The sequence below is a fragment of the Heterocephalus glaber genome, unplaced genomic scaffold, assembly GCF_053883595.1.
Source record: "Heterocephalus glaber isolate CG9 unplaced genomic scaffold, H.glaber_assembly_v1.0 deba00000470, whole genome shotgun sequence".
Taxonomy (NCBI): domain Eukaryota; kingdom Metazoa; phylum Chordata; class Mammalia; order Rodentia; family Bathyergidae; genus Heterocephalus; species Heterocephalus glaber.
Genome location: NW_028258145.1, coordinates 164,362 through 179,548, shown reverse-complemented (window position 1 = coordinate 179,548; position 15,187 = coordinate 164,362). Strand labels below are relative to the sequence as shown.

Here is a 15,187-nt window from a genome sequence, read left to right as displayed (position 1 = left end):
TTGCAGTACGGGCACAATCTCTGCTGTTATCTGAGAAATTATTTGTGATTTCATTTTTTCCGGATCCTCTTTTGTTGCCAGTTCAGGGAGTCCAGGTGGTTGTATATCAGAGCATTCCATCTCATTTCCCTTTGGGGTTGTTTTCAGTGATCTGGAAGTCTGGTTTTGGGACTTGTTTACGTGTCTTCTCATTTTGATGGGTGGGTTGGGGTGGGTTGCTGGCACCTGCTCCAGTCACCTCCTGTGCACTGGGGGAGGGGGTGCTACTTTGGCCAATTCTTACTTATTTCTGAGGTAGGGATACTTTATACAGAATTAAATAAAATTTACAAAGGTTGTCTTAGGACTATTGAAGATGTTAGGTTAGGTAAAACTTATAATATTGCCCATATATATGTACTAAATACCATTCTTGATGAAAGAATCTATATTTGGTTTGAGACTTTGACAGATTCTGAGTTTGGTTTAAGGATCAATACAAACCAAGTAAAAATGGCTGTAGTTATAGTAAAGAAAGGGTTAGCTGAGTTCCTGTAAACTAAATACATTCCAGAGGGCCTAAGAATGTATTAGATAAAGGATAAGGATAAGAACAATAACACTTTGAAAGTTATCTGGTGTTCATCAAATTTTACCTCTGGTCATTTGTAAAGAGAAGCTGTTTATGCAACTGTAAAGACTGACTGCAGTAAGTAAGATAACTCATCCAGGATGCAAATGTACAAGGCCTAGTTTTGTGATAAACATGAAATCACAAAAACTCGTATCAGATAGGTCTTTCATTGTAGCAGATACTTCTGCCCAGTATTAGCAATCTATAGTGACACAAGCCTCTTGTGCCTCCATAATTTGGCTGAGTTCATTTCCAGCCAGGGTCACCTGACTGCAACTAAATTCTTCCCTTCTGAATTAACCATTTGTTCTCTTCAGCAAAGATATGCTAGTGGCCTCATTCTGTAGTCCTGACTGCTTGATACTTGTGATCAGCAGGTGTCCCAAGGCCAGACTAGCTCCCTCTTTCCCATGCTTGTAATGACTAAAACACTGAATGTCCTTGGTATCTTGGTCTTTGCTGCCCAGAGCAGCTTAGATTAGCCCAAGACTCTGCTTCTCATCTCTTTCTCTGTGTCTTTATTTCCCTCTTATCTCATGGATGTCATACTGGCTCACAGGAGATTGAGAACCATGGTGGGGGGTGGGGGGTTGGTTGATAATGTCTCTTATATTTCATGGCCCAGTATGACCTGAGAGTAGTCCATATTCTATATTCTGGAGGATCACAGGGCATTCTGCTAAGGCTTAGGTCAGTCTATGGTAGGACCTTGCCTATGTGGAGACATGCAGGGTTGTAGGGCACCAGTACAGAGCAGTTCCTTACCTGATTATCTGTTTTAAGGGAGAAATGACAGAGGTCACCTTATAGATTAGTTTTTCTGTTCTTAAAATACATATAAATATAGTAGCATCATATGTCTAACATTTTTATTCATTCTTATGTCTGCAAGATTCATTTTATATATCAGCGGTTAATTTTTCTTTATAGTGTTCTATTATATAAAAACACCATTTATGTGTCTTTTTACATGTTGATAGAGATCTGGGTTTAAAGTTTTTTGCTATTAACTAAAACAGCTAAAAAACATTTTATCCTTGTCCTTTGGTTAATGTATGTACTGATTTTTCTTGGGCCAAAAAGTTTTATAGTTTTGTAAAAGTTCAAAATATTTTTATATAAGTAGCTAGAATGCTGGGCCTGTCTTACAAGAAATTTTCCAGTCCATCTAAGTGATGTATAAATTTTTGATTTTAATATAAGGTGGGGGAAAATGACTGATTTTGCATCCAATTTAAGGTGTACCATGTACCTGTTCTATAATGCAGCAGTTATGGTTACTTTACATTTAATCATTCAGTAAACAAGAGGGTACCATGCTAAATACTAGAAATACATAGCCATGTATCCTGTTGCTAGACATACTGTATGTGTATTATGAACAACCATAAACCCTATTTTTACCAACCAGTAGACAACATATTTGAATACAATGTGCATAATGCAAGGATAAGATAAAGAGCTGTTAGGGGAGTACTTAGGATGGAGCCTCTCACCTAAACTTGGGTGGTAAGGAGAGGCATCCTGGAGAAAAGGACACCTAAACTGGGTCCTAAATATTGTGTTGCAATTATCTAGGTGCCAGGATTGCGGGGGGGCATGTTACTGTGGTGCAGGGCAGTGAGATTTTAGAATGTTTAAGGTTTAGAGATTTGAGAAACTGAAATTGAAATAGTGGAGTAAGAAATTGAAAATAGCCAGATAAATAAGGACTCAAGTATAAAGGGCTTTTTGGCAATATCAAGGAAATTTGATATCCTCAGGCCAGAAGGGAATCATTGAAGATTATCTTTTCATTATAGAAAACTTTAAATATATGAAGAATAGTAGGGTGTATCCTCATATACACATTCACAGTTTCACTGATTACCAACTCATAGCCAATCTTGAGGCCACTTCCTCTATTCCCAGTGGATTTTGTTTGTTTGTTTTTTGAGACAGGGTCTCACTGTGTAGTTAAGGCTGGCCTTGAACTCACTGTGTACCCAAGGCTGGCCTTGAACTTGTGGTGATTCTCCTTCCTCAGCCTCCCAAGTGCTGGAATTACCAGTGTGTGCCACCATGCCTAGCTCCAGTGGATTATTTGGAAGCAAATTTCAGACATCATATCATTACTGAAGATTTTAGCAGAAGAGTGACATGGTTGATTTTGCATTTTAGAAATTACACATTCCTGGTAATTCTAAATTACTTTGCAATGCACACACTATAGTTTGGATGCTTCTCATTTGCTGCCAGTTACACAGACATTTGTCTTTTTGCACCACCATGTGCTATTTGTTGCAGTTTGCATTCTTCAAATTGTGTTACGGAAGCATGATTAAATGTTTTATATTTTCACCTTCCTGTGTGTTATCAGTTGATTTATTTGCATTTAAAAATAACACTTATGAACACTTTGGATTCTATAAATATAAAAATGTCATATCAATATAAAAATCAGTTTCTAAGATTCAGCTTCCGTAATAACAAAGATATTACTATTTGGAAAGTAGAATTAGATGTATAATTTACTATGAATATTTTTTTACAGGTTCTGGTTAAGGAATTTAAAATTTTTTTGTGGGTTGGGTTTTATTTTCTACATATTTATTTGTCTACTTATTAAAGTTTACTTTGTTGGTAAGAAATAACATAGATTGATTTTATTTTAAAGCTATTTATAGCTGCCTATAGACTACTAAGTTAAAAATTCTTTCCTATATTTAGTGTTTTTACAAATAAACTTTTTTTACATATATATAAAACTTTTACATATATAAACTTTTTTTAACATATATATAAAATATATAAACTTTTTCTTAAAGGTAGAGGGCTTTAGTAGAGGGTAATTACAATAATACTTTGGGATAGTAGTATATTATGTTCACTTATTCATTCATTTTAGGAGAATCAGAGATACTCATTCAAATTAGAAGTAGACAACTTTCACTGCTGAGAATTGGGTGTTTTTTTTTCCAATATTGGGGATCAAACTCAGGGTCTTGTACATGCTAATCAAGTGCTCTACCACTAAATTATATCTCCAGTCCTGGTTCTTTCATTTTTAAAAAGTTCTTCAAATGTAAAATATGTGCTATATAGAATTACCACTTAAATTTTGGTGCCTATCTTTTTAACTGTTTCTATCACTTGTTTAGAACTAACATTTGAAAATTAAAACTTTAATTGTCTTCTGCAGAGAAGATGGTGAATTAGAAGATGGTGAAATAGATGATGCAGGATTTGAAGAAACACAAGAACAGCAAACAAAAGAAGATGAAAAGCATAAAAATGAAAAAGGTTACAGAAAATCAAGGAAAAAACATAAGAAAGAAAGAGAGAAGAAAAAATCCAAAAGGAGAAAACGTGAGAAACATAAGGTTAGTTAGAATCTTTTTTTTGGTACATTTTTATAAGATGTAAAATACTGAAAACTAGAAGGAAGATTGTCAGGTAAAAGGCCCAAAGACCAAGACCAGACCAGGCCACAACAAGCCTTTATTAGGGGAATGGATCTGCCGGGCTGTCTCTGAACAAAGGAGAGACAAAAGCAATATGGCTGGGGCAGGGAGAGTCTTTTATAGAGACTGGGGTGGGATTTGTAGGGGCTGAGGCGGGGTTGACTGAGGTAGTGACTAGGGAATGGAGGAGCTGGTGATGTCACTAGGTGGTAGGAGGTGAGCGAGTATTAGGTTACTGTCTAGGTGGGAACGGGCATGCTGGGAAGAAGAGTTTGTTCTTTGGTGGGAGCAATCATCTTGGCATGACATCACACAGGGGAAGGGGCAAGGCACCATAGGAAGAGGGCAGCTACTATACATAATAGCTGCTGAGGTGGTGGGAGACCTATCATTCCAGGCTTTTGTTTTATGATAGTTGGGCGAAGGTCTCTTCTTCTGGAGCTGCTTCCTGCTGACAAGGGGTGAAGATCAGGGCTAGACCTGGATCTGATGAGGCACATGGCAAGTGGGGACCTCTTCCTTTTGCCGTACTGGCTGATACCCTGCCATGATGAACTCTGTGACTGTCTGGCTGGTGAATGCCCTCAATCGTTTCTGCAAGAAATTTTGAAAACAGCGAACCAGGCACGGTCCAAAACAGAGAATTAAACAGATAATACTGAGGGGTCCCAAGAGTAGTAATAGCCAGGCGAGCCATGAGCTCCAGGAACCAAACGTGCCCCACCATTGATTAGTACCTTGGGGGGCATATCTGTCTGGCCCATTGAGTTTTAATTTTTTTCATTTGCCATATAATTTTTTATTTATTATTTACATAGGTTTTACAGAGACAGCTGGATGTTTAGGGGCTCATTTGTTATAGAAGTAAGAGACTGTTATGGAAGAGATCATAGCTCCTGATCTAAGGGCCCCTGTGTCATGTCCTTGCTCTTCGAGAATGAGTGGAAAAGTGATAAACACAATTTATATAATCTTTATAATCCTTTTTTTTTGGGGGGGAATATAAAAGGTGTATGTAACTGAGCAAATGTCTTTTGGAGGCCAACATACCGATGAGTGTAGTGTTACTATGAACCTGACTTCTTTAAATTCAAGGCCAGGACAGTTTTATTCCTGTATCTCTCAGTTTTTGGAAGCCTCCTAGATATATTTAAAAATAAAGAGAACTGATAACCTCAACAAGGACACTGGACAACTTAAGGTGATCAAGTGTAACATAAAAGGCTTGATCTTTTTAGACAAGGGTAGGTATCCAGGAAATACGAGCACAATGAGAAGAGGCATCATAAACAGAGAACAGGGATGTACATTATTTTAAAAGGAATAAATCTTGTAGCTGCTTGGTATAGAACTTATCCTGACTGTGGCTGACAAGCACGTGATTTTTTCTCAATACTCTTACTTTATGGTTTTTTTTTTTTTTTTGATCACTACATGATAGTTAATTAGTTATCACAGAATCAGAAAAACACTTATCTAAAAGGAGAGATCTGGAGACCAGTGGTTTCTAGGATTGGTTACCTGTAAATAACTTCTTTTAATTTTTTTTTGAAAAGAATCTGTACACACTTGTAGCTAATTAATGATTTTTGCTTCTATTTAGTACCCAAAGTTTTGTCTTTTTGAAATGGCTGTGTCATGAGTGAACCAAAAGATTTTAATGGGTGGGCTATGTCTTAATTTTTCTGAAGTCTAGCTTTATTATTATGTCATTGTTTTGTGCCTCTTTTGGTTATTTTTTCTGCTGGGTGTTTAAGACCAAGTTAAAGTGAGACCTGTGTCAATCAATATGAACCTCTTGTTATCTATTAAGGTCAGTTAAGTCTCCCCAGGCCATTACTTTGGAACCATGCATAGTGCCTCTCTGCTTCTCTGTCAGTGTCAGCCGTCTGGATGGGTCATGGCCTTGTTTGACCAAGTTCCTTTCAGTGAAAGCACTGGAGATTTTTTTCTTGGTGACCCTCCTTTGGCACACAGTATATTGTCCTCTGGTGTCCAGCAATCTCCCAGTTTAGGAGGTTGAGTGACTTACCAAAGATGTAGGACCCTGTGGAGAAGGTTCTCTCATGTCCTGGAACTTTGTTGACCTTGAGGGGCCAGGGCCAAAATATTGGCTGTCCTCATAGCCCAGTTACCTTTTAGTTTTGGTCTCCAAACTTTAGTTGTTGAACACCCAGAAGAGAAGGTCAATAGCGTTAGCATTGTAACAAGAATAATGAACTTAACTATTATAATTTTACCTGAATAACAAACATTTTGGAATTTAAAATATAGAGAACTGTTACTGTTATCAGTCGTTGTTTTTTAGTAGTTGAATTCCTGTAGAATAGTAACAGAAAGAGCCACAAATAATATTTTAACATGACAATTATGATGACTTTACCTTTGTAACACATTTAAATGTCCATCTTGATATAAAATAGCCATTGTTAAATGTACTCATTTTTTAAAAACACCAAAAGTTTTTACCTAAATTATCTTTAAAAAAAAAAATAATCTTTTGATAGGATACCATCTAAAGAAAATACCCCATATATGTATCTGTTATCATAAATAGCTAGAATGTATGAAAAGGCAAATACCTGAATCAAAAAGAGGTTATTATCATAAACAAATATTAGAAAACCTGTACAGTCAGAAAGTACAAATACATTTAGTACACTAGAAAAAATAAAACCTTGTTATTGTTTTTTATAGGATATTTAGTCCTTTGAAAATGACCAGTGTAAGCACACCATAATAACATATTTAGAATTTATCCCTTTGATGACAATTGATATAAATAGTATAATAATATATTTAAATAATATTTATTCCTGTAAGTCTTTTATAAGGCTATGAAAACTATCGGGTCAGTCTGTTGTAAGATGAAAACTGTTGAGGTCCTCCTAGTGAGCAAAGACTGGAAAATATTTCCATGCGGCCGCTCCTTTGTTCACCAAGGGGAGCATGCCTTGAACTTAATAACCTTTATCTATAAACAAGACAGCTGTAGGATTGGACAAAAAACAAAGATATAAGACAATTTTTAAAACTAGAGTGCACTCAAATATATTTAGCCCAATGGAATTATAATCTCTTTATAATTTTAGGTTTATAATTATAAATAAGACTATTTAAAACTTTTTGTAAGTCAATTAACAGAGATCTCTTGTAGAATTAAAATCAGAAGCAATGAAACCTCTATTTCTGTAAACCTTTTATAACAAACTTGAAACCAACAGGTAAACATATATATTTCCTTTATGAATCACTTTCGCACACCTTCTTGATGTACTTAGGCCTTTTGGTCTTGTCCTGCTAATAAGACAAACATATAAAATCCTTTTATATCAAAAATATATCTTTTACTTATAGCTTTTTAAATATTTTGTCTCCGACTCACTATAAACATTTTATACTTTTGTCCGTTGTTATCTCATCCCTATGGTCTTTGTTAAGTAAATAAAGTTCTAATTCCTGTTTAATGGTTAGACACAGGTGGTTTCTGTCACTGATTACAGCCCTAAACACATGACAGTTAAGGCACATATATCACAAGTTTGTTCAAGGATTTTCACTTCATTCTTTAGTTAGGATGTTATCTATAGTGGAGCTACAAATCAAAGAAGCTATATAACCTTCACTTTGAACAGCAGAAGCAATGGGCTAAGGCAAGTTTTTAAAGGGAAACACTACCTAGTTTGTTTCCACAACTACTTTAATAGCTAATCTATTAAACTTTAAAACTTTTTCCTATCAACAGAGTTATAAAGTGGGGGAGGTATGAGCGGTGAGTGATAGGCTCAGGCTAGGAGTACTTGAGAAGGAGAACAGGTTTGACAAAGGGAGGGTTAAGAGCATAGGTAGAAAAGGCTTGTATGTAGGGGATGTCTGACCATTTGCCATTGCGTTGACCGAAGTTGTGTAAATCAACACAGTATGTTAAAATTGAAAGTGCCATTTTTGGGGCATGGAAACCCATTATCTAATTTATACTGAGGCCAAACCTGATTACAATAGAAAACAAGTCTTTTTGGCTTAAAGTCTGGTCCCAACAATCCGAGGGGTTTGAGTTGTGCCAGAAGGCAGCCCGGAGGTGTTGAGGGGCGGGGTTTGGATTGTTGGGCCCCCTGATTAGAGCGGGTGAGGAGGAGGCAGCCCCTGGGGAGAAAGACAAAGGGGAGAAGCATCCTTGTCTCCTTTGACAATCTCCGAGTGAGTCTCCCAGAGGGAGAGAACGAGAGGAGGCGGGCTGATGGGACGTCTCCCAGGGGCACGGTCCTGGGCCCAGAGGCCGTGGGGGTTTCTCTGACCAAGCGCTTGGATTTCTGAGAAGTCCCCGGAGGGAGAGAGAATGAGACAGAGAACCCAACGAGAGGGAGGCTGAACTCCCTACTCACCCAGACATTGGTGACCGGTGTGGATGTGTAGCGTCAGCAATGGCAAAGGTAGAAAGCCCCGGAGGGTCCTGGCAACGGCAGATAGGTCCGTTGGAGATGGCCAAAAGGTCAATCAACCCCGTCCTGCGGGGGATCGTCCATTAATGGACCATCTACCATCCGAGTCACGGCACCAGAAATGTCAGGTAAAAGGGCCGAAGACCAAGACTAGACCAGGCCATAACAAGCCTTTATTAGGGGAATAGATCTGCCGGGCTGTCTCTGAACAAAGGAGAGACAAAAGCAATATGGCTGGGGCAGGGAGAGTCTTTTATAGAGACTGGGGTGGGATTTGTAGGGGCTGAGGCGGGGTTGACTGAGGGTTGATTAGGTTGACTAGGTTGACTAGGTTGACTAGGGAATGGAGGAGCTGGTGATGTCACTAGGTGGTAGGAGGTGAGCGAGTATTAGGTTACTGTCTAGGTGGGAACGGGCATGCTGGGAAGAAGAGTTTGTTCTTTGGTGGGAGCAATCATCTTGGCATGACATCACACAGGGGAAGGGGCAAGGCACCATAGGAAGAGGGCAGCTACTATACATAATAGCTGCTGAGGTGGTGGGAGACCTATCAAAGATGTCATTGCCTATTTTTTTAATAAAATATAACTGATATTTTTGTTTTTTAACACATTTTCTTTTTTCTTGGTACTGGGGATCGAACTTGGGACCTTGTGCTTGCGAGGCAGGCAGCAGCACCACTGAGCTAAATCCTTGGCCCTTTTAACACATTTTCTATACAAAGATTTCATGAATTAAAATACTTAAAAATAATTAAGGTAAATCTTAATGTAGATTTTTAAAATAATCTTTTATGGATGGAAGATTTTATGCAAGGATATTAGAAAGTTAAGCAAAAAACATTTTATTCTGTTCAGATACAGAATAACAACATTGGCATTATCCATGTATTTATTTATGTATTCATATGTATTATCCCATTCTTACAGTAGAAACCTCTAAGCCAGTGGTGGCGAACCTATAGCATGTATGCCATGTGGCAGCAGGATTGCTATCACTGCTCTGGCTATATGCTGTGGGTTATTGTGGTAAATGAAACAGTTTGCTTTTATAAAAAATACATGGAGGGCCCTGGGATTTAGTTCAGTGTTTCCGCCTCCTGCCTGCCTCGCAAGCACAAGGACCTGAGTTCGATCCCCAGTACCAAAAAAGCCAGACAAACAAAAAAATACATGGAAATGGAAAGGAAAGAGAGCCAATAGATAGTTGAAAAACAAATGCTCTCAACACAACAGTAGAGTGTTTGATGGAGAAAAATGTGATTTTGAGGTAGGAGAAAAGGGAAACTGCTAGCTGAGAAAACTGGAAAAAGATGTCAGCAGCTTTTGAAATTCCCTGAATTTCCCCCATAGCAATTAGGAAATTAGAATAACAAAACCAAAAACTCATCAGCAACATCTACAAAAAAATGGGATAGCAAGTTTAATACAATTGGGTAGGATCAAACAACAGACAGCAATAAGGGTGGAATCAGCCACTGTGTGGGATGAAGCAAAAGGCAGGTAAAGTCACTTCCAGAAAACAAATAATCAACAGGCCTTAATCTGAAATGGAGGCCCTCCCAAAATGGAAGTCTCAGGTGCCTGTCTATGGATGACAACAGAGACTAAAGGATCTTTACCAGTTCTACTTCATACTTGAATGTAAGAAAACTACAGGAAGTTGGATGGTGCTGGGATAGTCTGGGCCTGATGAACTTGTACTAATCAACCAAATCCCTTTTCTAGGACATAGTCAAATACTGAAGGGGTAACTTCTGGGAGTAGAATTTAAACTGAGAAACACTCATAGTAGGTCAGGAAAAGAAGTGATCAGATAATAAAAAGGGGAAGGAAGCAGAAGAGGCATGTCTCAGAAGATACTCAGCCTTTTTGTTATTGTTTGTTTTCTCTCTTTTTGTTTGTTTTCTTTTTGAGACAGTTTCACTGTGTGGTTCAGTATGGCCTTAAACTCACTGTATAGTGTGGCAATCCTCCTGCCTCAGCCTTCCAAGTGCTGGGATTATAGGAGGGCACCACCAGGCCTAGCTTTCAGACACAAGTTTTTGAGTACTTCATTCTGACAGCAGATGAGGTAACCCTAGAGATATGAAATTAGGAAAGCTTTCCACCCCACCCCCAGTGAGAATGAAGGTATGACTGTGGTCACATTCTAGAGAAATTATAAGGAAAAAAGAGAATAATGGAAAAGAAAGAATGCTCACAACCATATGCAAAATTTAATATTTCAGAATGATAAAGAAATAGGAAAATAATGCAAGCTGTGATCAAACAGCAAAAAATAGAATTTGAAAAAAATTATTTTGCCATTCGGGCAAAACCCTAAGTTCCTTATTAAGGAAAAAAGACAGATTTACACAAATTTTTTTTTTCTGGTTTTTCTTTTGGTTTTTGGGATCAAACTCAGGACCTTGCCCTTGCGAGGCAGGCACAGTGCCACTGAGGTAAATCCCCAGCCCTATATAAAATATTTGACATCAGCAATATTATGCCAGAAGATAGTGCAGTGACAAATTAATTAATTAATTAACATATTTAAATAAGATACTCAATGTGAGCTATTTATTTTATATCCAGCCAGATATGGACTTTCAAAGGTACAGTCTTCAGACAACCTGAATTAATCTCAAAAATAATATACCATCACTTTAAAAAATATATTCTATTTATTAGAAATGAGATATTAAGTCTAGCCTACACTCAAGGGGGAGGAGCTAGTCCCTATTTCTTGAGAGGAGGAGTATTAAGGAGTTTGTGGATTATCTTTAAAATTGCCACCTAAGAATGGCAGTGACCTTAACATGTGACAGTACAGTAAAGTCATTGGTTTTGAACAACCCTTCTAGTATTGGTGTGTGGAGGGCCAGGCGTGGTGATGCAGGCCTGTAGTGCTAGCCCTCAGGAGGCTGAGATCACTGTGAGTTTGAGACTAGCCTGCACTATGAGCTTCTCAAACCAGTATGAAATGGTGGATATTTGGGGATATAGCTCATTGGTAGAGCATTTGCCTAGCATCCACAAGGCTCTGGGTTTGATCTCCAGCACTGCAAAATAAATAAATTGAATAAGCAAGTGCTGAGAGAATCATTATCATATCATTTCAACGTAAGAGCTGAAGAAATATTGTTAACATGTGCCTTACTACAGAACAAGATCGGATAACCAAAATTACTGAGGTTAGAGAGTGATCTATATGCACATTCACATTTAATTGTAAAATGATGCCTGTGAGAGGGGTAGTATATTATGTATATATTATGTATCAGAACATTACAACTGTAAAGAATGTCAGGAAGAATAGAAGAGTATGTGGTAAGCAGGATAAACTTGCTGATTGCCTTATAATTATTAACTGAGAGTAGAAAGATATTACTTGAAATAATTACCCTAGGGATGAAATAGAGAAAGAACAAGAGGTTACTGCCTAATTTCAGTACTACTGCTTTAGTAAAGAAAGAGTAGGCAAAAGTAGGCACTAAGGTTATTAGGTAAAAGCAATGTAAAGGCAGTCAAATATAACCCATTTTAAATACCAAAAGATGTATCCCTCAGTAATGCAAAATTCAACTCTAAGCTGTGGATAGAAGAAAGGTACAAAGAATGGTAAAGCTATATTAGGCAAAAGCAAAGAAAGAAGGCAAAAATCACAAAATTGCTATCTGAAAAAGTAAAATTTAGATAAAAATCCATTAAAAACAATGAAGGGCATTTTATAATAGTAAATATTACAATTTACAACGGAGATATATATTATTAATATATTCCCCAAGACAGCAATTTTCATAAAGCAGAAACTGTGGACTAGAAGAAGAAATAAACTTATTAATAATAGAAGAGAACTATACTGATATATCCCCGCAGGACGGGGTTGATTGACCTTTTGGCCATCTCCAACGGACCTATCTGCCATTAATGGACCATCTACCATCCGAGTCACAGCACCAGAAATGTCAGGTAAAAGGGCCGAAGACCAAGACTAGACCAGGCCACAACAAGCCTTTATTAGGGGAATAGATCTGCCGGGCTGTCTCTGAACAAAGGAGAGACAAAAGCAATATGGCTGGGGCAGGGAGAGTCTTTTATAGAGACTGGGGTGGGATTTGTAGGGGCTGAGGCGGGGTTGACTGAGGTAGTGACTAGGGAATGGAATCATATAATGATATGGACATAAAAGTGGAGTTACTTCTTTTGTCAGGATAAATTCCAGATCAAAGATTTAAATATAAAAATCTAATTGTATAAGTGCTAATTAAAATCAAATCCTATGTCCACTATCACCACTCTTGTTCAATATAGTTCTGGAAACATTAGCCATGGCAATTAGACAAGAGAAAGAAATGAAAGGAATAAAGATAGGAAATGAAGTCAAATTGTCATTATTTGCAGATGACATGATACTGTATATAGAAGACCCCAAGAACTCCACCAAAAGTCTTCTAGACTTAATAACCAAATTCAGTCAAGTAGTTGGTTACAAGGTCGACACACAAAAATCAATAGCTTTCCTCTACACCAATGACAGACTCACTGACAGAGAAATAGGGCAAATAATTCCTTTCACAATAGCATCCAAAAAGCTGAAATACCTAGGAATCAACCTAACGAAAGAAATCAAAGACCTCTTCTCTGAAAACTATGGCACTCTGAAAACAGAGATTGAAGATGATATCAGAAAATGGACAGACATCCCCTGCTCCTGGGTAGGAAGGAATAATATAGTGAAAATGGCCATACTTCCAAAACTGCTATATAGATTTAATGCGATTTCAATTGAGATCCCAGCAACGTATTTCATAGACCTTGAGAAAACAGTCCAAAAATTCATTTGGAGCAAGAAGAGACCCAGAATAGCAAAAGCAATTCTAGGTAACAGAGACATGGCAGGGGGTATCACAATCCCCAACCTGTAACTATACTACAAAGCTACTGTGATAAAAACAGCATGGTACTGGCAAAAAAACAGACCTGACGACCAGTGGAACAGATTAGAAGATGCAGAATCAATGCCAGACACACTCAGCCATCTCATCTTCAATAAAGGAGCCAAACACCCTCACTGGAGGAAAGATAGCCTCTTTAATAAATGGTGCTGGAAAAATTGAGCTTCAACTTGCCAAAGATTAAAACTAGACCTAGATCTCTCACCATGCACTAAACTGAAATCAAAATGGATTAAAGATCTAAATATTAAAATAGAAACCCTGAACCAGTTGGAACAGAGGTTAGGTAGAACCCTTGAAGACATCAGTGTAGGAAAAGATTTTATGAACAAAACCTCAGTTGCCCCTGAACTAGCACAAACAATCAACAAGTGGGATCTCTTCTTATTAAAAGGCTTCTGCACAGCAAGAGAAACCACTAGCAGTGTGAAGAGACAAGCGACAATGTGGGAAAAAATCTTCACCTGCTCTTCCTCAGACAAAGGTCTACTATCTCTAATCTATAAAGAACTTAAAAAGATCAGACATCCCAAATTTAAAGACCCAATCCGAAAATGGGCATCTGAAATAAACATGTTTCTCAGAGAAGTACAAATAGCAAATAAATACATGAAAAAATGTTCAAAATCACTGGTCATTCAAGAAATGCAAATGAAAACAACGCTGAGATTCCACTTCATTCCAGAAAGAATGGCTGCTATCATGAAATCAACCAATAACAAATGCTAGCGGGGCTGTGGGGAAAGAGGAACACTGCTCCACTGCTGGTGGGAGTGTAGACTGGTGCAAGCACTGTGGAAATCAGTATGGAGATACCTCAAAGAACTAGGACTGGAAGTCCCATTTGACCCCACTATTCCACTGCTGGGGATCTTCCCCAAAGAATTAAAAGAATCTTACCACAGTGATATATATGTGCCCATGTTCATAGCAGCACAGTTTGTGATAGCTGAAACTTGGAAACAGCCCAAATGCCCATCGACTGGAGACTGGATAAAGAAAATGTGGTTTTTTAAATAAAATGGAGTAGTACTCAGCCATAAAAAATGAGAAATTAGAGACATTTATAGCTAAGTGGAAGCACATTGAGGCGATACTCTTAAGTGAAATAAATAGGACACGTGTAAATACCGAATAGTTTCTCTGGTGTGAGAAACTGAAAGTGTAAATAAGGACTAAAATGTATAATAGGTAATGTGAAATAGGAAGAAAAGGGGCAAAGGGGAAGGAAGTGGGAGGGCTAGGGGAAAGGATAGAAGGGAATGGGATTAATATGAGAAAATGGAAAAATAGGAACAAAATCTTTGTAAATAGGGAGGAATGGAGGGTTTGAAGGGAGGGCTGGGCAAGGGTGAAAAATAAGAACCAAGAGAGACTATGTAAAGGTGCAAATTTCCAATGATGAATGTCATTATATTGTATACCTAAAATGTATCAATGATTAGAATGAATAATCGATAATGCAAAATAGGATGAAAAAGTCCAAAAGGGTTAGGGGTAGTGGGAGGGGGAGGGGAAAGGAAAAAAGGGAAAGGAGAAATGATGAGAAATGGAAAACATGGAAATAAAGTCTTTGTAAATAGGGAAGGGTGGAGGGCGTGAAGGGAGGGCTAGGAATGGGGAAAAAATAAGAACCAAGATGCATTATATAAAGGTACAATTCCCAATGATTGTGTTGTAATTGTGTTGTATATCTACAATGTACCAATAAAAGAATTTAATAAAAACAACAACAACAACAGAACCCCCCCCC

General features: G+C 37.8%; 1 protein-coding gene across 4 annotated transcripts in view; it reads left to right on the top strand.

The window, feature by feature from the left end:
- Zc3h6 (zinc finger CCCH-type containing 6) overlaps nucleotides 1–15,187 on the top strand; it is a 72,648-nt gene that overhangs the window by 23,523 nt on the left and 33,938 nt on the right. For 2 of the 4 annotated variants that reach the window (XM_021257962.2, XM_021257963.2), the window contains exon 2: nucleotides 3,795–3,975. In XM_021257962.2, coding sequence (XP_021113621.1) covers nucleotides 3,795–3,975 — 181 coding nt within the window. Of the gene's footprint in view, nucleotides 1–1,564; nucleotides 2,790–3,794; nucleotides 3,976–15,187 lie in introns of those variants that run through there. The other 2 variants (XM_021257964.2, XM_013072100.3) reach the window with 2 other exon arrangements.